Genomic DNA, 23,384 nt, shown 5'->3' with positions numbered 1-23,384 from the left:
TAAAACAGTTTAACTATAGATGACAATACAATAAAAATGGGCTATAGAACAAAGGTAGATCACCATACTAGAGACCATGGGGACTTACTTTACTTTTGCTACCTGCATGGACCCTACCTGGATTTACACCATCCCCTCAGTTGTTAGCAATTTAGGCACATCTAGCCATGTGAGTGAGTGAGTGAGTTTAGTTTTACGCCGCACTCAGCAATATTACAGCTATATGGCAGCGGTCTGTAAATAATCGAGTCTGGACCAGACAATCCAGTGATCAACAACATGAGCATCGATCTGCGCAATTGGGAACCGATATCACATGCCAACCAAGTCAGCAAGCCTGACCACCCGATCCCGTTAGTCGCCTCTTACGACAAGCATAGTCGCCTTTTATGGCAATCATGGGTTGCGGAAGGCCTATTCTACCCCGGGACCTTCACGGGTTCTAGCCATGTAGTTAAAAGGACACATATACTACGATTGAAAAGGCGAAGCGTTTGAATTTACTTTGAATGTTTGTGGACTTACGTACATTCTCAGGAGGACAATAATTTTACAGTACTTTAAGCCCCCCTCGAGGATACAGCCACTAACAATCTTAGTTATCAATTTAAACCTCAAATCATAAAATATTTATCTTTTTACAAGTCTGATATCAAATCTAATTCTTCATAAAATGCAAGAATTAAACGAGAACTTATGTTACTAAAAAGATCCTTCATAGTTCGGGTTTTGAAATATTTATCCCTTGTGATGGAATATTCGACACAGTCAAGCAAAACATGCGTGACCGAGATTATTTCATCACAAGGGATGCAGAATGGAGGATCCTCACCTTTCAGTAAGTATTCATGGGTATATTTCGTATGGCCAACATCGCCGCATGATGACCTGTTCAAATCTGAACTGACAACCCAAGTAGGTTTAACCAATATATGGTTTTATTGCATGCAATTTATTAATTCCCACTTAGGTGTCCCACTTCTTCTGCATCAGGTCACGGATATAAGATTTAATGGTAGCTTTATAATCAGTGTATGGAGTAAGAAGTGGTGTCACAGATTTGTTGAGAGCTGCCTTGGCAGCATGATCGGCCATTGTGTTCCCAGACATGCGAACGTGACTGGGTAACCAACAAAAGACGATGTCGCATTAGCCAGTAGCAAGATCATTATGCAATTCAATAGTGCCAATTAAAGGTGGATGTTTGCAAGAAGTATTTTAATAGCCTGAAGAGAAGTAAGAGAGTCGGAATAGATAATACACTGTTTATGTTTGGGGTGTCTTTAAACATATTTAAGAGCCGTTAATATGGCGTTTGTTTCAGCTGTGAAAATAGAGCTGCAATCTGGTAATCTAGAACATATTGTTCTGGATCCAATGACAGTGGCACAAGCTACTGCACCACCGTCCTTGGACCCATCCTTAAATATGGGTTTGTAATTGTTATATTTACGTTTTAATTGTAATTGATTAATTTCTGACTTCTTAAACTGTGTAAGAGTTAAATGAACTTGGGGCCGCTTTAGTTGCCAAGGAGGAGAAGAAAGCAAACGCGAAAGAGATATATAGTCTTCAACTCAATGCCAGCACCAGAAAGGAATGGTTTAACTCTCTCCCCAAGAGGTGGAACAAGAGAAGATTTCTTAGGATATAAATCCTCATAGAGGGAATTAAAGAAACAATTAAAAGCAGGGTTAGATTTGTTAATTTTATACGGCGTTGAGAAAGAGATGATTCATCTACCTCGACGTAAAGACTGTCCACGGGAGAAGTTCTAAAGGATCCACGACAAAGTCTAAGACCATGGTGGTGGACAGAATCCTCCTTGATCACTTTGATGGGAGTGTCATTCAAAAACAGTTCTAGGTCCTTATGTGGCATATATGTTTTACAGAAGTGTAGAAAATTAGGTTTTGACTGAGAAAAGTTAAAGCCATTTTCGAGACACCATTTATTTATTTGTAGTTGCCGTTCAATAGTATGCAGATTTTTTTCCGACAAGAAATATTAAAATCGTCCACAAAAAGTGATCCTTCAACTGAATCGTTCAAAACCTTGGATACCCCTGATCCTGATTATAATGGTCAGACAGGGTGGAACCCACTCGGACTTGGAACTGCCTGTCACTTAAAAAGTTGGATATAAACTGAGACAAAAAGCCTCGTAAGACAAAATCATGTAAATCTTTTAAAACCTCATGTTTCCATGTCGTATCATATGTTTTTTCTACATGGAAAAAGATCGACACTGCATGTTGTTTATTAATTATGGCATTTTTAACAAAAGATTCTTAACACACTAAATGATCGATAGTACTTCCGTTTTTATGGAAACCGCATTGTATATCTGTTATTAAGTTATTGGTTTCCAAGTACCAAACAAGTCGATTATTTATCATGCGTTCCATGTTCTTGCAAACACAGCTAATTAGTGAAATGGGCCTATAATTAGATGGATTAGTATGATCACGTTCAGCTTTAGGGGTGGGAACAGTGATAGCATCACGCCACGACGAAGGGAATTTTCCACTTGTCCAAATGTTATAAAAATATATAACAGTGTCTCCACTTGTCTGGCAAGTGTTTCAGGAGTTGATAATGTATACTCATCAGCTCCAGAAGCAGTACCGTGAGGCTGATCAAGAGCAGTGTGAAGTTCATGTATCGAAAATGTTTCATTGTAGTCTTCTCCATTATCTGAATTGAAATTAATAGGTGTCTTTTCCTGCTGTTTTTGATATTTTTATCACATTCACGAGCGAGATCGCCAACTGAGCCTCCATGACTCAGTTGGACAACACAATTCAATGGAATTGCAGAGAGCTGAAGAATAACTTCAATGAGATACAATTGTTAATACAGGATTTTAAGCCTTCAGCATTATGTGTTCAGGAGACATACCTAAAAATACAGATTCATTTGATTTACGAAATTACAGTGACTATCACTCCTTCTCTCCGCCAGGAGATAAAGCAAGTGGCGGTGCTTAGTTCGTCTGTTCGTCTGACTCTAAACATTGTGTTGACGCTGTGTAGTTTATATATATCCCTCCATCTTCAGATATCCTACTGCTGGATCTGCAAAATCTTTTATCATGGTTGATCTAAATGGACACAACCCCCTTTGTTGAAGTATCCAGACTAATACTAAAGGTAAAATCACTGAAGAATTCATTTCCCATAATAATCTATGCATTTTCAATTATGATTCAGTCACTTATCTTCATCCAGCTACGGTAACATATTCTTCCCTGGATCTGTTTCTCGCTGATTCAAACTTGTATAATGAATTCGAATGGATGGTCCACGATGACCTCTGTGGGAGTGATCACTTCCCCACCTTTCTCAAAACATTGAACCCCTGTGATAATCCGCCCTTATCCAGAAGAAACTTCACCAGGGCCAACTGGTCATTGAATGAGATTCTGTGTGTTGAACACTTGAAGCATGATCTTTTTAGGGAAAGTAACGATCCTATACAGTCGTTTTCTGATATACTCAATGACATTGCTGAAAAAACAATTCCTAAGTCCTCTGCGTTTCCACATATTCGTAAACCATGGTTTAATGATGAATGTAAACAGGCCAGGAAATGTAGAAAGAAAGTCGAAAAATATTTTCGCCGACATTCAACTGTCCATAATCTGGACAACGTCAAAATTACTAATGCTAAGGCTAGACGTTCCTTTAAACAAAGTAAGCGTCAGTCATGGAGAAATTATGTTTACAAAATAAATTCACGCACACCTACGTCCAAGGTGTGGAACATGATCCAAAGATTAAAGGGCAAAGGTTCCAAATCTACTGTACACTACTTGAAGGATGGTGAAAATCATTTAACTAATAAAGTTGACATTGCAAATAAACTTGGCGAAAATTTAGCCAAGCATTCATCTTCATCAAATTATGTCCCTGAGGTTCAAAAGTATCAGAAACAACAGGAAAAGACAAAGATCAATTTTACCTCAGACAATGGTGAAGATTATAATGAAATATTTTCACTCCATGAGCTCCCTACTGCCCTTCAGCAGACTCATGATACAGCAACAGGGGCTGATAATATCCACTGTCAGCTCTTGAAACATTTACCCCAATCGTCTTTGGAAACTCTGCTAAATATATTTGATACCATATGGACCACCGGGAATTTCCCTGCTTCGTGGCGTAATGCCGTTGTAGTCCCTATTCCCAAACCTGGCAGGGATCATACTGATCCGTTCAATTACAGACCAATCTCATTAACGAGTTGTGTCTGTAAAACCATGGAACGAATGGTGAATAATAGATTAACGTGGTATCTTGAAACCAACAACCTGATAACAAATATACAGTGTGGTTTCAGGAAAAATCGTAGTACCATTGATCATTTGGTACGTTTGGAATCCTTTGTTTAAAATGCCATAGTAAGTAAACAACATGCAGTATCAATTTTCTTTGATCTCGAGAAAGCTTACGGTACAACCTGGAAGAATGGCATTTTAAAAGATCTACATGATTTTGGTTTAAGAGGCCGTTTGCCTCTTTTTATAGCACAGTTTTTACAAGACAGGCAATTTCAAGTCCGAGTGGGTTCAACTCTGTCTGACCATTATAATCAGGATCAGGGTATTCCCCAGGGGAGTATCTTGTCTGTCACACTTTTAGTATCAAGATCTACAGTCTATCGAGGCACCCGTGGCGAGCCACCTCCTCGTGGTGGGTGCAGGGTAACGCCAAGAACTCGCCGACACCCCCGTAGTGGACCCGGGGGGATATTTGGTCCACCAACCCGTTTGCCGTGGGTTGCGGCCCTGTGTCGGTGGAGGAGGGATCCTGGTGGTTGAGGGCAATGGGAGCAAGACCAGTGTTCCTATTGCTCAACACACCACTTCGGCCTAGACTTCGGACTTCACCTAGACGGGAGGTTGAATGGGCCCGGTTCAACCAATCGGCTGGTCACGCCAAGCCCTGAGCATTACTGTATGTAATGTTACACAAAGTTTTGAGAATCGTAAGATGTATATTATTGGTCTTGGCCGATTTTTGGATCTTCTGAATTTCAAATTTTACTAATTCACAATTTTGCCTAGAGTCGTATGCCCAGAAGGCGGTGGCTCATGGGCCAATCTGGTGGAATTATTAATGTTTTAATTCTTCTGCTGGAGTATGTCATCCGAGTATCCTTGGTGCTGTAAGCTGGAGGCCCGCTTTCTTTAGCATTGTCCTTGTGATTGTGGGTGGGGAGCTCGGATGATGAACCATTTAAACTAACCATGGCTTATGGGAACCCAACAAAAAAAACCAAAAAACGTCCACTTGATATTGACCCTGTTGATACTGACCATAGACCGTCTGCATCGATTGAGTATTGGCCGCGTTTCATTGTTATTGAGACTCCTGACAAGACACCATTAAAGTTGAACCCCTTTGCTGTATCCAAGGGTATTCAAGGTATTGCAGGGGATGTGAAGAACATAAGACGCTTACGTTCAGGTGCCCTGTTAGTAGAGTGCGGAAAAAAGCAACAAGCAACTAATTTGCTGAACATGAAATCTTTCGTGGGCATTCCGGTCACGGTTTCTGCACACAAAACCTTGAATTCAAGCAAAGGCATCGTTAGAGATCGAGACCGATTGTTTGATGATATGTCGGAACTTGATATAGGATCTGAAATGAAGGATCAAGGTGTACTCTACGTCAAGCGCTTTTCAACTCGGAGAAACAGTGAAACCATCAAAACGAACACCTATCTGTTTACTTTTTCGTGTCCTAATGCTCCCAAATCAGTGAAGGCAGGCCACTGTAACATTCCAGTTGATACCTACATCCCCAACCCGCTAAGGTGTTTTAAATGCCAGAAATATGGACACGGCGTAAATACTTACACATTGTCTGTTGTGTGTGCTCACTGTGGTGAGAAGAGCTCCTAAAGGGTCACAGAACAAAATTCAACTGTTTAATAAATACGGGTCTCTTGAAGACATGGACGTTTCTGAAAACGTCCACTTGACAATGATCCAGATGATAACGACCAAAGACTGTCCACTTCCATTGATTACTGGCCACGTTTTGTCGTGATTGAGACTCAAGATAACAGCAGACTGAAGTTGAACCCTTTTGCGATACAGAAAGGCATACAAGGAATTGCTGGTGACGTCAAAAATATCAGACGTTTGCGTCCAAGTGCGTTGCTCGTTGAATGCAACAGAAGACAACAAACTACTAACCTGATGTCTACCACCACATTCGTCGGCATTCCAGTATCAGTATCTCCACATAGGACACTTAACACAAGCAAAGGAATCATCAGGGATAGAGATGGATTATTTGCCGACACGTCAGAATTTGATATTGTTTCAGAAATGAAAGATCAAGGGGTCACGTACGTTAAGCGTTTTACAACACGTAAAAGCCAGGAGACCATTCAGACTAATACCTACCTCTTTTCATTTTCCTCTCCAACAGCTCCCAGATCTGTAAAGGCAGGCTATTGTCACATCAATGTAGACACCTATATACCCAATCCATTAAGGTGTTTTAAATGCCAGAAGTTTGGTCATGGTGTTAGTACTTGCACATTGTCTGTTGTGTGTGCTCACTGTGGTGAGAAGACACACACACCAGAAGATTGTGACAGTGGCTTTAAAAAATGCACCAACTGCTCAGGTGACTATTCTTCATTTTCTAAACAGTGTCCAATTTGGAAAGAACAAATGGAGATAAATAAAATCAAATTTACACAAAATATATCTTTCTCTGAGGCCAAAAAACTGGTAAAAAGATCTGATCTTCCAGAAAGTTATGCTACAATAGCAAAAACATCATCGGGTTCTAGCTCTAAAACAACATCAACCACAGGCTGCCAAACTACCTTGACTTGGGTCAATTGTGATTCTCCACAGCCTTTGTGCACTGCTATATCATCACAGACTGTGGAATCACTTCCTAGTACCTCAAAGTCGTCTTCTGATCACAAATCAACAGCACCTCAGTCACATTCAACGTCTCAATCAACAGCTGATAGTCGACAAACGCTGAAAAGTAAACCGAAGCCAAAGCCTGATGCTTCAAAACAACAAAGTGGCAGAGCTCCCAAGGTGTCACAAAATAAAGTTTAATTGTTTAATAAATACGGGTCTCTTGAAGACATGGACGTTTCTGAAAATAATAATATTGTACAGTGGAACTGCAGAGGATTGAGGACTAATTTACATCAATTACAGCTATTAGTCCAAGATTTTACACCTTCAGTGATATGTCTCCAAGAGACATATTTAAAACAAACAGATACATTTGACCTTCGTCATTTTAATGCATATCATTGTTTTTCGCCTCCGGGTGATACAGCCACTGGCGGATCATCCATTCTTGTCAGACAAAATGTTATTCAAAGCCCTGTTTCGCTTAATACTAATATGCAGGCTGTTGCAGTGAGAAATACTTTACATGTAGCGTTTACGCTACGCTCTCTTTATATTTCACCATCTTCGGCTTTTGCCAAAACCGATCTTCAAGCTCTATATGATCAGCTCCCGAAGCCCTGTATTATAATGGGAGATTTAAATGGGCACAACCCACTCTGGGGTAGTGTAAATACAAACACTAGAGGTAAATTGTTGGAGGACTTTTGTTCTGACAATGATTTATGTATTTATAATGATGGTTCCAACACATATTTACACCCTGGTACAGGGACTTATTCTCCTCTCGACTTGTCACTCACAAATTCAGAACTACTTAATGAATTCGAATGGTCAGACCACGATGACCTCTGTGGAAGTGACCATTTTCCTACTATATTAAACGCTGTTCCTCCATCTGATGTTCCTCCATCATCAAGACGGAATTTTAAAAAGGCTAACTGGGCTTTATATGAAACACCGTGTGCTGAAAAACTTAAACCCGAACGTTTTATTGACGTTCCTGATGCTATTAAATGTTTTTCTGATGAATTGAACTCCATAGCTGATGAGTGTATACCAAATGCAAAGTCCTCTGCAGTTCCACATATTTGAAAACCATGGTTCAACGATGAGTGCAAACAAGCTAGGAAGGCAAGGAAAAAAGCAGAACATTATTTCCGTCGCCATCCAATGGTGCATAATTTAAATAAATTTAAAATTTTAAATGCTAAAGCACGGCGTACGTTTAAACAGAATAAACGCCAATCTTAGCAAAATTATGTATCTAAAATAAATTCTCGGACACCCGTGTCCAAGGTATGGAACATCGTCCAAAAAATTAAAGGTAAAGGTACTAAATCTACTGTCCATCATCTTAAACATGGAGATCAGTTACTTACGGATAAATCAGATATTGCAAATAGACTGGGCGAAACCCTCGCTAAACACTCTTCCTCCTCTAATTACTTACCTAAATTCCAGCAGTATCAAAAACAACAAGAAAAGAAAACTATTAATTTCAATTCTGATAATGGGGAAGATTATAATGAAACGCTTTCTATTCATGAACTCCATACTGCTCTTGATCAAGCTCATGACACTGCTACAGGAGCTGATAACATACATCATCAGCTCCTGAAGCACTTACCAGAATCCTGTTTAGAGACGCTGTTATCAATATTTGATGATATTTGGACTTCCGGGAAATTTCCTTCTTCATGGCGTGATGCCATAGTAGTACCCATACCTAAACCTGGACGTGATCATACGGATCCATCTAATTATCGTCCGATTTCATTAACTAGCTGTGTTTGCAAGACCATGGAACGCATGATAAATAATCGACTTGTTTGGTACTTGGAAACAAACAACCTTTAGGTTATCACAGATATACAATGTGGTTTCCGTAAAAACAGAAGTACTGTCGATCACTTAGTGCGACTGGAATCATTTGTGAAAAATGCACTAATCAATAAACAACATGCTGTGTCTATCTTTTTTTATCTTGAGAAGGCATATGACACAACCTGGAAGTATGGCATTCTGAGAGATTTACATGATTTCGGTTTGCGAGGTCGTTTGCCTCAATTCATAGCCAAATTTTTAAATAACAGACAATTTCAAGTCCGAGTGGGTTCTACCCTGTCTCATCATTACAATCAGGATCAGGGTATTCCACAAGGCAGTATTTTGTCAGTTACACTTTTTAGTATAAAGATAAACAGTTTATCAAAAGTTTTAAACGATTCAATTGATGGATCGTTATTTGTGGATGATTTTAATATTTCTTGTCGTGGTAAAAATATGCATACCATTGAACGACAACTAGAGTTGTGTTTAAACAAAATTAATAAATGGTGTCTAGAAAACGGCTTCAAATTTTCTAAATCGAAAACTAACTGTATACATTTTTGTTGTAAATATAAACCACATAAAGACCCTGAACTATCTCTAGATGGCACACCAATTAAAGCTGTGAAGGAAGCTAAGTTCTTGGGTCTCATTTTTGACTCACACTTAACGTTTTCACCGCATATTAAATCACTTAAGACTAAATGCCTGAAAGCACTTGACTTGTTGAAAGTGGTTTCAAATTCAAAATGGGGAGGGGATCAAGCTACCCTTCTCCATCTATATCGATCTCTCGTGCGTTCGAAACTCGATTATGGCTCCATCGTCTATGGTGGAGCCTGCAAAAGCAACTTAAAACTATTAGATTCAGTCCATCATCAAGGTCTAAGACTTTGTCTTGGCTCCTTTAGAACTTCACCTGTTGACATCCTGTATGTCGAGGCTGTCGAACCATCTCTTGAGCAGCGACGTATAAAATTAGCTTTACAGTATGTAACAAAACTATATTCAAATGAGTCCAACCCCGCATATAACTGTGTTTTCAATCCCCTGTATGAGGATTTACACAAAAAGAAATCTTCTCTTGTTCCGCCTCTTGGTTTAAGAATAAAACCACTTATTTCTGCTGCCAGCATTGAGCTGGAAAACATATCTCCTTCCCGTCTTCTTTCTTCTCCTCCTTGGCAGTTGGTTAGGCCACAAGTTGACCTAACATTGACGACTTTTAAAAAATCAGAAACGAATGAATTACAGTATAAACAAGAATATAATCAACTGAAACATAAATATAGCAATTATAAATCCTTATTTACAGATGGGTCCAAGGGCGGTGGCGCAGTTGCTTGTGCCACTGTCATTGGATCCAGAACAATATCTTCTCGATTACCCGATAATAGTTCTATTTTTACAGCAGAAACTAACGCCATATTAACAGCTCTCAAATATATTCAAAGACACCCTAAACGTAAACAATATATAATCTATTCCGACTCTCTTTCTTGCCTTCAGGCTATTAAAAATATCTCTTGTAAACATCCACTGTTAATAGAAATTATTGAATTGTATAATAATCTTGCCACTGGCCAATACGACATCGTCTTTTGTTGGTTACCCAGCCACGTAGGTATTTCCGGTAACGCAATGGCCGATCTTGCTGCCAAGGCAGCACTCAACAAATCTGTGACACCACTTCTTATTCCATACTCTGATTATAAAGCCAGCATTAGAACTTACATCCGTGATCTGATGCAGAAGAAGTGGGTCACCCAAGTGGGCATACATAAATTACATGCAATAAAACCCTATATTGGTTACACCTACTTGGGTTGTCAGTCCAGATTTGAAGAGGTCATCATGCGGCGATGTCGTATTGGCCACACCAGATATACACATGCATACCTTTTGAAAGGTGAGGATCCTCCGTTCTGCATCCCTTGTGATGAAAGAATCACAGTCAAGCACATCTTGCTTGACTGTGTTGAGTATTCCATCACAAGGGATCAGTATTTTAATTCACATACTATGAAGGATCTTTTTAACAGTGTTAGTTCTCATTTAATTATTGCATTTTTAAAGGAATTAAATTTGTTAACCGAACTGTAAATAGATACATATTTTAAAATTGGAAGATTAACTTAGTAACTCAAATCGTTAGTGGCTGTAGCCTCAAAGGGGGTTGAAGTACCGTAAAATAATTGTCCTCCTGAGAGGGTACGTAAGTCCAAAAACATTTGACGTAAATTTCAGTTTTCCAGCTTTTTAATCGTAGAATAAGTGTGCTTTACTTTATGGCTAGATTTGTCTAAATTGCTAAGAGCTGAAGGGATGATGTAAATCCAGCTAGGGTCCATGCAGGAAGCAAATGTACTGTAAGTCCCCATGGTCCTTAGTATGGTGATCTACCTTCAGTTGTTGGCAAGCTATAGCTCATTTTTATATTGTACTGTCCTCTATAGATACATTGTTTTAGGTCTATTGACTAGTTTTATATTCTATTCTGTGATATTCTAGTCAGTTTTACTGTCCTTCGTTGACAGGGTTTTACAATGTCCGTGCTAGTAATTCATTTATATTTTTATAATTAATCGTTCTCGTCACGATATGGCTGCAAAACTGCCGATGTGACGTTAAATACTAACTCACTCACTCCATTCTAGTCAGACAAAACGTTATTCAAAGCCCTGTTTCACTTAATACTAATATGCAGGCTGTTGCAGTGAGAAATACTTTACATGTAGCGTTTACGCTACGCTCTCTTTATATTTCACCATCTTCGGCTTTTGCCAAAACCGATCTTCAAGCTCTATATGATCAGCTCCCGAAGCCCTGTATTATAATGGGAGATTTAAATGGGCACAACCCACTCTGGGGTAGTGTAAATACAAACACTAGAGGTAAATTGTTGGAGGACTTTTGTTCTGACAATGACTTATGTATTTATAATGATGGTACCAACACATATGTACACCCTGGTACAGGGACTTATTCTGCTCTCGACTTGTCATTGACAAATTCAGAACTATTAAATGAATTCGAATGGTCAGACCACGATGACCTCTGTGGAAGTGACCATTTTCCTACTATATTAAAAGCTGTAACAAAAAAAAAAAAGCTGTAACTCCATCTGATGTTCCTCCATCATCAAGACGGAATTTTAAAAAGGCTAACTGGGCTTTATATGAAACACCGTGTGCTGAAAAAACTTAAACCCGAACGTTTTATTGACGTTCCTGGTGCTATTAAATCTTTTTCTGATGAACTGAATTCCACAGCTGATGAGTGTATACCAAAGTCCTCTGTAGTTCCACACATAAGAAAACCATGGTTCAACGATGAGTGCAAACCAGCTAGGAAGGCACGGAAAAAGGCAGAACATTATTTCCGTCGCCATCCAATGGTGCATAATTTAAATAAATTTAAAATTTTAAATGCTAAAGCACGGCGTACTTTTAAACAGAACAAACGCCAATCTTGGCAAAATTATGTGTCCAAAATAAATTCTCGGACACCCATGTCCAAGGTATGGAACATGGTCCAGAAAATCAAACGTAAAGTTACTAAATCTACTGTCCATCATCTTAAACATGGAGATCAATTGCTTACTGATAAATCAGATATTGCTAATAAACTAGGTGAAACCCTTGCTAAACACTCTTCCTCTTCAAATTATGTACCAAAATTCCAGCAATATCAAAAACAAGAAGAAAAGAAAACTATTAATTTCAATTCTGATAATGGGGAAGATTATAATGAAACGTTTTCTATTCACGAACTCCATACTGCTCTTGATCAAGCTGATGACACTGCTACTGGAGCTGATAACATACATTATCAACTCCTGAAACATTTACCAGAATCCTGTCTGGAAACTCTCCTAAACATGTTTGATGATATTTGGACATCGGGTAACTTTCCTCCGTCATGACGTGACCTCATAGTAGTACCAATACCTAAACCTGGACGTGATCATACGGATCCGTCCAATTATCGACCTATTTCACTAACTAGCTGTGTTTGCAAGACCATGGAACGCATGATAAATAATCGACTTGTTTGGTACTTGGAAACAAATAATTTTATCACAGATATACAGTGTGGTTTCCGTAAAAACAGAAGTACTGTCGATCACTTAGTGCGACTGGAATCATTTGTTAAAAACGCACTAATTAATAAACAACATGCTGTGTCTATCTTTTTTGATCTTGAAAAAGCATATGACACAACCTGGAAACATGGTATTTTGAGGGATTTACATGACTTTGGTTTGCGAGGTCGTTTGCCTCAATTTATTGCCAACTTTTTAAATGACAGACAATTTCAGGTCCGTGTGGGTTCTACCCTGTCTGATCATTACAATCAGGATCAGGGTGTTCCACAAGGCAGTATTTTATCTGTCACTCTTTTCAGCATCAAGATCAACAGTTTATCAAAAGTTGTAAACGATTCAATTGATGGATCGCTTTTCGTGGATGATTTTAATATTTCTTGCCGAGGTAAAAATATGAACGGCCTGAAGGCACTTGACTTGTTGAAAGTCGTTTCAAATTCTAAATGGGGAGGGGACCAAGCTACCCTCCTGCAACTTTATCGATCACTGATCCGGTCAAAACTTGATTATGGCTCCATTGTATATGGTGGAGCCTGTAAAAGCAACCTGAAACTTTTAGATTCTGTTCACCATCAAGGTCTAAGACTTTGTCTTGGCTCCTTTCGAAATTCACCTGTTGACAGCCTGTACGTTGAGGCCGATGAGCCATCTCTTGAGCAGCGACGTATCAAATTAGCTTTACAGTATATAACAAAATTGTATTCCAGTGAGTCAAACCTTGCATATAACTGTGTTTTCAGTCCTCTGTGTGAGGACTTATACAATATGAAATCTTCGCTTGTACCGCCTCTTGGTTTAAGAATTAAACCATTTCTTGCTGCTGCCGGCATTGAGCTGGAAAATATAACTCCTTCCCGTCTTCTTTCTTCTTCTCCTTGGCAGATAGTTAGGCCCCAGGTGGACGTAACATTGACCACATTTAAAAAATCAGAAACTAATGAATTACAGTATAAACAAGAATATAATCAACTGAAACATAAATATAGCAGTTATAAATCCGTATTAACAGATGGGTCCAAGGACGGTGGCGCAGTTGCTTGTGCCACTGTCATTGGATCCAGAACAATATCTTCTAGATTACCAGACAACAGTTCTATTTTTACCGCTGAGGCTAACGCCATATTAACAGCTCTTAAATATATTCAAAGACACCCTAAACATAAACAATATATGATCTATTCCGACTCTCTTTCTTGCCTTCAGGCGATTAAAAATCTTTCTTGTAAACATCCACTTTTAATTGAAATTATTGAACTGTATAATGATCTTGCTACTGGCCAGTACGACATCGTCTTTTGTTGGTTACCCAGCCTCGTAGGCATTTCAGAAAATACGCTGGCTGATCTTGCTGCTAAGGCAGCACTCAGCAAATCTGTGACTCCACTTCTTATTCCATACTCTGATTATAAAGCTACAATTAGATCGTATATCCGTGATCTGATACAAAAGAAGTGGGACACCCAAGTAGGTATAAATACATTACGTATATTGGTTACACCTACTTGGGTTGTCAGTCCAGATTTGAAGATATCATCATGCGACGATGTCGCATTGGCCACACAAGGTACACGCACCAATATCTACTTAAAGGTGAGGATCCTCCGTTCGGCATCCTTTGTGATGAAAGAGTCACAGTCAAGAATATCTTACTTGACTGTGTTTTGTGTTCCATCACAAGGGACAACTATTTCAAATCAAGAACTATGAAGGACCTTTTTAACAATACTAGTTCTCATTTAATTATTGCAGTTTTAAAAGAATTAGATCTGTTAAATGATTTGTAATTAGATAGGTATGTTATGATTGGAAGTTTAAATTATTACCTCAGTTTGTTAGTGGCCCTACGCTCAAAGGGGGTTAAAGTACTGTAAAGTTATTGTCCTCCCGAGAGTGTACATAAGTCCCGCAACACTTGATGTATGGCTAATTCTCCGCATAAGAGCCAATGGCTGAAGGGATGGTGTAAATCCAACTAAGGTCCATGTAGGTAGCAAAAGTAATGTAAGTCCCCATGGTCCTTGTGAAAGAACAATCTGTTCTGCCTCAAAGAATGACACGTTTCGCTCATGTTTCACTCGCGAAAGTTTCGACTGCAACTTCCAGGAAGGACGTTCCTTCGCATGGTCCAGCACATCTCTTGCATGCAGAGACTTAGATCCGTGACCATATATTTCTGGCAAGAATAGCATCTTAATGGATTGGGGATAAAAGTATCAACCCTTAGTCTACAATAACCTGCTTTCAGCGATTGTGGGTGTTCTGGGAGACAAAATGTGAATAGGTATGTATTTGTTTGGAAAAATTCATTTCTTTTTTTGTTTTGCAGTGAATAGTTTGACATGAGTAATGTAATTCTGTGACAATGTCACCTTCACTCATGTCTGGAAGACAACGTCCATTATCAACGATGCCTTTGCCGTGATTTAATGTCCTGTGAGGGGTGACTTCCACAGGAATATTAGCTGAAGGCTTGGTTGCTCTTAAAATCCTTGACTGGATTTCCTTCCTGCATTCCATAAGAAGGGAACTAGATCGCAACTTTTTGATATCTTTCACTTCTCCAGCCAAACCCTCTATGCCCTTTGATACAGCAAAGGGATTCAACTTGAAAGGGCCACCATCAGGTGCACACATTACAAGGAATCGAGGTCAATTATTGGGTTTGGTGAAAGTTGTTTGCTCTTCTTCCTCAGAAGACAACGAATCATCAGATTCGTGTGTACGTTTTTTAAGTGGGGGTGCCACCCTCCTAGCTCCCCACCCACCACGGAGTGTCAACAGGGACGATGCCTCATGTCTGCGGGCCTCCAGCACTTGACATCAAGGATACTAGGAGGGTATACTCGAGCAGGAAAATATCTTAAAAAGATAGATCCTACCAGACTGGCCCACGAACCATCACCTTCTGGACATTTAGACTCTAGGCAAATTAATTACGCAAATTTCAAATCAAGCAATGTTTGAGAGACAAAAAGAGTCGAGGCCTAGAATTAACAACGTAGCTCAGAATATACGTTTTGCAAATACAAGTAACACACAGGGCTCCAGATGACTAGCCGATTGGTTGAACCGGGCCCATTCAACCATCCGTCTAGGTGAATTAGGGCCAAAGAGGTGTGTTAGGCAACATGAACACGGTTGCAGGCCCCCATTGCCCTCAACTACCAGGATCCCCTCCTCCACCGCCATAGGGCCGCAACCCACGGCAAACGGGTTGGTGGACCAAATATGCCCCCGGGTCCACAACGGGGGATCGGCGAGCACTTAGCGTTACCCAGCACCCATCATGAGGAGGTGGCTCGCCCCGGGTACCACGTCATTCCGACTGTACGTTACAATGATTTGTATATGTCACCACTCCTGACGACGCAGCAATACAGTTGTATGCGATATTTGTACGTGCTGATAATCAGCGAATAGTCTTGCAGTTTAGAGTTTTAGGACATATCCTGATTGTGGTTGGTCTCAAGAACGATTTATAATCACGATATGTGTGCACATGCCTCATCACGGTACATTGCTGTTGTGTGACACGGCTTGTGCCGACCATGATAACGCTGATTTGATTCTTACCATCAGACACATCAGTAGACATCCTCTGTTCTGACAAGAACGGGTAACAGTCAAAGGAGAGGATGATTTACAAGGGCATCAGTTTGGTGGTTCTGTTGGCGATCCTGCAGAGCGGCAAAGGTATGTCACTCATCTTATTGACCAAAAATCAACGATTCTAACACAGTATCAGCAATCTGATAGTGACAGTTATCAATGCAACATCTTTCAGAACATTATCTATTCACGGAGTTGTTACTAAGATTAAAGGGTTCACCCATTGTACCCATTTGGGAATTCGAACCCGGGTCTTCGGCGTGCAGAGCCAACGCTTTAATCACTAGGTTACCCCACCGCCCCTAATATGAAATGACACCTGAAACCCTTGCCATTTACCTGTCGGCTTCTCACTCATTTGAAAAGTTGTTTTGAACACTCATGAAACAATATCTTTCAAAATGTTTCTTGAAAGTATACACCCTCAAACAAAGTAACCATCAGTCAAGAAGAGAAATCGAGTATGACCTGAAATTCCATTGACGCTGAAGTTGACACGTCGTCGTGCAACAACGAGCTCCTGTTGGATCGTCTGGCGTGTTCATATACGAGGTGCCCCCACACCCTCAGTTAACCCAAGCCAAGCCACTAAGTCCCACATATTCCGTTGTGCATGTGCATTATTTCTTCGGTTGCACTATTAGGAGATAAACATCATGTGGTGGCCAATTTCCGGGTGTTGCATTTGGAACCGACGGAGGTTTCAAATGAACTATTCCCGTGCTTCAAATACTCAATAACACCCGGAAATTGGCCAACACATGATGTTTATCGACATTGTAAACACAAAAGTAAACCAAAGGGGTTTTAGTGTCTGCACTGGTTTACATCGAATACGTACACAGCAGTGAAGTGTCATCAGCTGGCCGTTTCAGCTGGTTCTCATGGTAGCATCTGGAGTTGCTCATTTGTGACGTCATTCTAACTTTACGTCACAATATGATTTGAATGACGTCACCACGGTTGATGACACAACAAAACAATTGTTTACGTGTCAATACGCGGTGAATAGTCTTTCAGTTTCCGGGAATCTAATACCATTTAATCATGTTTTTCAACCAATCAGATTACAGAACACAGTAACTTTTGGTTTATAATTTGGAATAACAAGGGCCGTCTGGTTTTTATGCTAGATGGCATATGACTTAGAGGATTCCGGTCCATTCTGTCAGACACAAGACGATGCATATGACTTCGGGATTAAGTCTGAAAAGGGCTTATCGTCATGGTCGATCTGATCGCTGACGGTCCTTGTAACCCTATTTCACTTGTCCTCAATTTTTTCGAATAGTCTTTGTTTAATAGCATTCTGTTAGGAATGGGTGCTTGGCGACCGGAAACCATCTGCAATGAGTCACCGTATATAGAGGTTATTTAAATATCTTGTTATGGATATTATTAGCTCTATAATAACTGTATAATAACACGGGTTTTTTTCTAGTTCAAATCCACAGTACCCTGCAGTTGTAACTGGGATGAAACATCTATTGGTTACTACGTTGAGGACATTTCGTGTACCAGATACCCGTTAATCCTTTCAATTGTTGCGATAACGGGATAACCATTTACTGAACACGTCAACCCAGGACTGAATTTGCTTTAAAAGGAGACAGGTCCAAAACGTGAAGCTAAAACAAAACAATACGCACGAAATGTAAACATTTCAAGTATTATTACACTTAGTCGTTTAGAAGAATCTGCCAAATTACACTCTCTATAACTCTACAGAGATTGAAGTAAAGATGTTTCTGACGTTATGTATGTAGTGCATCCCTGACAGGTAAGCTACTGCACCTTGGGACGTGACAGAAATGCTGACAGAGATTGAAGTTGTCACCCAGCCGTTGTTGATCAGAGTGTGCGAGTGAGGTGGGTTTACGCCGCTTTTAGCAACACTCCATCAATATCACACCAGAAATGGACTTCACACACTGTACCTCAAGTCTTCAATGTGACGAGGCTACCCCACCACACACCAGAGGTCTGCTGGTCACGTGGTTATAAATGGCACTGATCCTGTAATGACTGCAGTTTGAAAGTTAATTTGGCTTTTCATTGATAATATTCAAGCAGTATTGATATTGATCTCTCGATGGTCGGGGCTCGTGTATCTTGTTATGTGCAATGTCTTTCATATTGTCTCTTGTACGTCATATTTGCTTTGATCTAAGCTACCCAGCCATGTAGGAATCTGTGGTAACACACTGGCTGACCTTGCTGCTAAAGCAGCACTCAACAAATCTGTGACACCACTTCCTATTCCTTATAGTGATTACAATGCCACCATTAGATTTTATATCCGTGATCTAATGCAAAAGAAGATGTATTTTAGTAATTGGTAGTTTAGATTGTTAGTGGTTGTACCCTCAAGGGGCACCCGTGGCGGGTCACCTCCTCGTGGTGGGCGCTGGGTAACGCTAAGTGCTCGCCAACCCCCCGTGTGGATCCGGGGGCATATTTGGTCCACCAACCCGTTTGCCGTGGGTTGCAGGCCTGTGTCGGTGGAGGAGGGGATCCTGGTGGTTGAGGGCAACAGGGACCTGGAACCACTTTGGCCCCAACTTCACCTAGACGGGTGGTAGAACTGGCCCGGTTCTATCAATCGGCTGGTCACGCCAAGCCCTGTGCATGGTGATTATTTTGTGCACATTTCTGTTACTGGGTCTTGGACATTTCGATTTTCCTTGCAAAATTATATTTATCATAACTTGCCTAGAGTCCTATGCCAGAAGGCGGTGGCTCATGGGCCAATCTGGCAATTTTGACCTCCGGGTTCTGTTTGTCTTCAGGGATCTGTCTAGGGCAGAACCAGCCTGACTTATACTTTGTTTGGCAAAAATAGCTACCCGTGTCCATTTTGCTGGAGTATAGCATCTCTGTAACCCTGGTGTCTGTAGTTGGCTTCCACTACAACACCGTCCGCGTTGACACTCCATGGTGGGTGGGGAGCAGGGCTGTTGAATATATTTCCTACATTATGGCTACCCTACAACTAACTGGTTCTCGGTCAAAAACTAAGAGAAGACACGTTGATGCGGATATTGCTACTTCTTCGGATGAGGAATCTGTTCACAATATTGATTACTGGCCACGATTTTTAGTCGTAGCAGGTGTTGATGGTGAACCTCTCAAACTCAATCCCTTTGTAATTTCGAAGTCCATTGAGGGCATATGTGGTAACGTAAAGAATGTTACCCGTCTCCGCTCTGGTTCATTGCTTGTGGAATGAGACAACAGTCTGTGAATCTCCTCAAAGCCCATCATTTTGCAAATACTGGGATTGTTGTCTCAGTACACAAAACTTTAAATTCATGTAGAGGTATTGTCCGTGACCGTGAACAGTGCCTCTCAGACATGTCAGAGGATGAGATTACAGCAGAGCTACAGAGTCAAGGTGTTACGCATGTGAGACGGTTCACTAGGAAAGATGGTGAGAGAGTTATCAAAACAAACACTTACCTTTTCACGTTTGCGCTATCAAAACTACCGTCATCAATCAAAGCCGGGTATTTCAACATTGGAGTTGATGTATATATCCCAAATCCTCTCCGGTGTTTCAGATGTCAACAATTTGGACATGGTGCAAAATCTTGCTGTAACTCTCAAGTTTGCTCCCGCTGCAGTGGGAAACATGACAGTACAGACTGCACAGATGTAATCAAGTGTGCAAACTGCAGTGGCGACCACATGTCCTTCTCAAAATCATGCCCGTGCTACGTGCAACAAAATAAAATTCTCACCATAAAATATTCCAAAGATGTTTCTTTCTCTGAGGCCAAAAAAATAGTCGAAAAGGAGTCCTCTTCTTCCACTTCTCTGTGTCTTACTCTGCTGTAGTTTCTTCCTCACTTCCAAAGGCTGATCAAGGATGTCAAACGTCAATTAACTGGATATCTGATGTACAGACGGTTCTTTATGAAATAGATGCTGAAGTCACACCTTCCCGTTCCACATCATCCTCACAAACGACTGTGTCTGCTGAAACAATACCAGAAACTGAAAGTCAGCCTGAACCTGAGAAAAATCGAACTACGTTGCTCACAAAGAAGGAAAAAACAAAAGCTTAAGAAAAAAGAATCAAAGGGCCTCAAACATATTTAGGTGCCTTTACCCTTGTTTGTTCCTCTGGAGGTTCATAATATCTTCGAATCTCTAGATATGGAGGTCTCTCCATCGCTGTCATTGCAGCATAAAGGTCCTCCTAATTCACGATTTCCTATTATGCCCCCAATGAACCGCCCTGACACTTTATTACAGTGGAATTGTAGAGGTCTTCGGAATAATTTATCTGATCTTCAGCTATTGATCCAAGATTTAAAACCTTCTGCTCTTTGTTTACAAGAAACATTCCTCAAAAACACAGATAAAATTGATTTAAGTGAGTGAGTGAGTTAGTATTTAACGTCACATCGGCAGTATTGCAGCCACATCGTGACGAGAATGAGTAATTATAAATATACAAATGAATTACTAGCACGGACATTGTAAAACCCTGTCAACGAAGGACAGTAAAACTGACTAGAATATCACAGAATAGAATATAAAACTAGTGAATAGACCTAAAACAATGTATCTATAGAGGACAGTACAATATAAAAATGAGCTATAGGTTGCCAACAACTGAAGGTAGATCACCATACTAAGGACCATGGGGACTTACAGTACATTTGCTTCCTGCATGGACCCTAGTTGGATTTACATCAACCCTTCAGCTGTTAGCAATTTAGTCAAATCCAGCCATAAAGTAAAAACACACTTATTCTACGATTAAAAAGCTGGAAAACTGACATTTACTTCAAATGTTTTTGGACTTAAATACCCTCTCAGGAGGACAATTATTTTACGGTACTTCAACCCCCTTTGAGGGTACAGCCACTAACGATTTGAGTTACTAATTTAATCTTCCAATTTTAAAATATTTATCTATTTACAGTTCGGTTAACAAATTTAATTCCTTTAAAAATGCAATAATTAAATGAGGACTAACACTGTTAAAAAGATGCTTCATAGTATGTGAATTAAAATACTGATCCCTTGTGATGGAATACTCAACACAGTCAAGCAAGATATGCTTGACTGTGATTCTTTCATCACAAGGGATGCAGAACGGAGGATCCTCACCTTTCAATAGGTATTCATGAGTATATCTGGTGTGGCCAATACGACATCGCCGCAAAATGACCTCTTCAAATCTGGACTGACAACCCAAGTAGGTATACCCAATATATGGTTTTATTGCATGTAATTTATTTATGCCCACATGGGTGTCCCACTTCTTCTGCATCAGATCACGGATGTAAGTTCTAATGCTGGCTTTATAATCAGAGTATGGAATAAGAAGTGGTGTCACAGATTTGTTGAGTGCTGCCTTAGCAGCAAGATCGGCCATTGCGTTACCGGAAATACCTACGTGGCTGGGTAACCAACAAAAGACGATGTCGTATTGGCCAGTGGCAAGATTATTATACAATTCAATAATTTCTATTAAAAGTGGATGTTTACAAGAGGTATTTTTAATAGCCTGAAGGCAAGAAAGAGAGTCGGAATAGATTATATATTGTTTACGTTTAGGGTGTTTTTTAATATAGTTAAGAGCTATTAGTATGGCGTTAGCTTCAGCTGTAAAAATAGAACTGTTATCTGGTAATCTAGAAGATATTGTTCTGGATCCAATGACAGTGGCACAAGCCACTGCGCCACCGTCCTTGGACCCATCTGTAAATAAGGATTTATAATTGCTATATTTATGTTTCAGTTGATTATATTCTTGTTTATACTGTAATTCATTCGTTTCTGATTTTTTAAAAGTCGTTAATATTAGGTCAACTTGTGGCCTAACCGATTGCCAAGGAATAGAAGAAAGAAGACAGAAGGCGATATACTTTCCAGCTCAATACCGGCAGAAGAAATAAATGGTTTAATTCTGTGACCAAGAGGTGGAACAAGAGAAGACTTTTTCTTATACAAATCCTCATAAAGGGGATTGAAAACACAGTTATAGGCAGGGTTAGATTCATTAGAATATAATTTAGTAATGTATTGTAAAGACAATTTTATACGACGTTGAGTAAGAGATGGTTCATCGGCCTCAACGTAGAGACTGTCAATAGGTGAAGTTCTGAAAGATCCCAGACAAAGTCTTAGACGTTGATGGTGGACAGAATCTAATAATTTTAAGTTGCTGTTGCAGGCTCCACCATATACGATGGATCCATAATCAAGTTTAGAACGGACAAGTGAGCGATATAGATGGAGGAGGGTAGCTTGATCACCTCCCCATTTAGAATTTGATACCACTTTCAACAAATCAAGTGCTTTCAGGCATTTAGTTTTCAGAGATTTAATATGAGGCAGAAACGTAAGGTGTGAGTCAAAAATTAATCCCAAGAACTTGGCTTCCTTGACAACTTTAATGGGAGTGCCATCTAGAGATAGTTCAGGGTCTTTATGTGGTTTGTACTTACCACAAAAATGTATGCAATTAGTTTTCGATTTAGAAAATTTAAAGCCGTTTTCAAGACACCATTTATTTATTTTGTTTAAACATAACTGCAACTGCCGGTCTATGGTATGCATATTTTTACCACGACAAGAAATATTAAAATCATCCACAAATAAGGATCCATCAATGGAATCGTTTAAAACTTTAGATAAACTGTTGATCTTTATACTAAAAAGTGTGAGTGACAAAATACTGCCTTGTGGAACACCCTGATCCTGATTGTAATGATCAGACAGGGTAGAACCTACGCGGACTTGAAATTGTCTGTTATTTAAAAATTTGCCTATGAATTGAGGCAAACGACCACGCAAACCGAAATCATGTAGATCTCTCAGAATGCCATACCTCCAGGTTGTGTCATATGCCTTCTCAAGATCAAAGAAGATAGACACAGCATGTTGTTTATTAATCAGCGCGTTTTTCACAAATGATTCT

General features: G+C 39.9%; 1 protein-coding gene across 2 annotated transcripts in view; it reads left to right on the top strand.

Annotated features, from left to right (window-relative positions):
- The window catches only part of LOC137273509 (uncharacterized), a 50,273-nt gene that overhangs the window by 8,183 nt on the left and 18,706 nt on the right, over nucleotides 1-23,384 (top strand). For both annotated transcript variants that reach the window (XM_067806227.1, XM_067806228.1), the window contains exon 2: nucleotides 16,418-16,531. In XM_067806227.1, the coding sequence (XP_067662328.1) occupies nucleotides 16,474-16,531 (58 nt within the window). In that variant the 5' untranslated portion in view covers nucleotides 16,418-16,473. The remainder of the gene's footprint in view (nucleotides 1-16,417; nucleotides 16,532-23,384) is intronic.

Source organism: Haliotis asinina, chromosome 2 (genome assembly GCF_037392515.1).
Source record: "Haliotis asinina isolate JCU_RB_2024 chromosome 2, JCU_Hal_asi_v2, whole genome shotgun sequence".
Taxonomy (NCBI): domain Eukaryota; kingdom Metazoa; phylum Mollusca; class Gastropoda; order Lepetellida; family Haliotidae; genus Haliotis; species Haliotis asinina.
The sequence above is the reverse complement of the archived record's forward strand: the minus strand, read 5'-3'. Positions and strand labels throughout refer to the sequence as shown.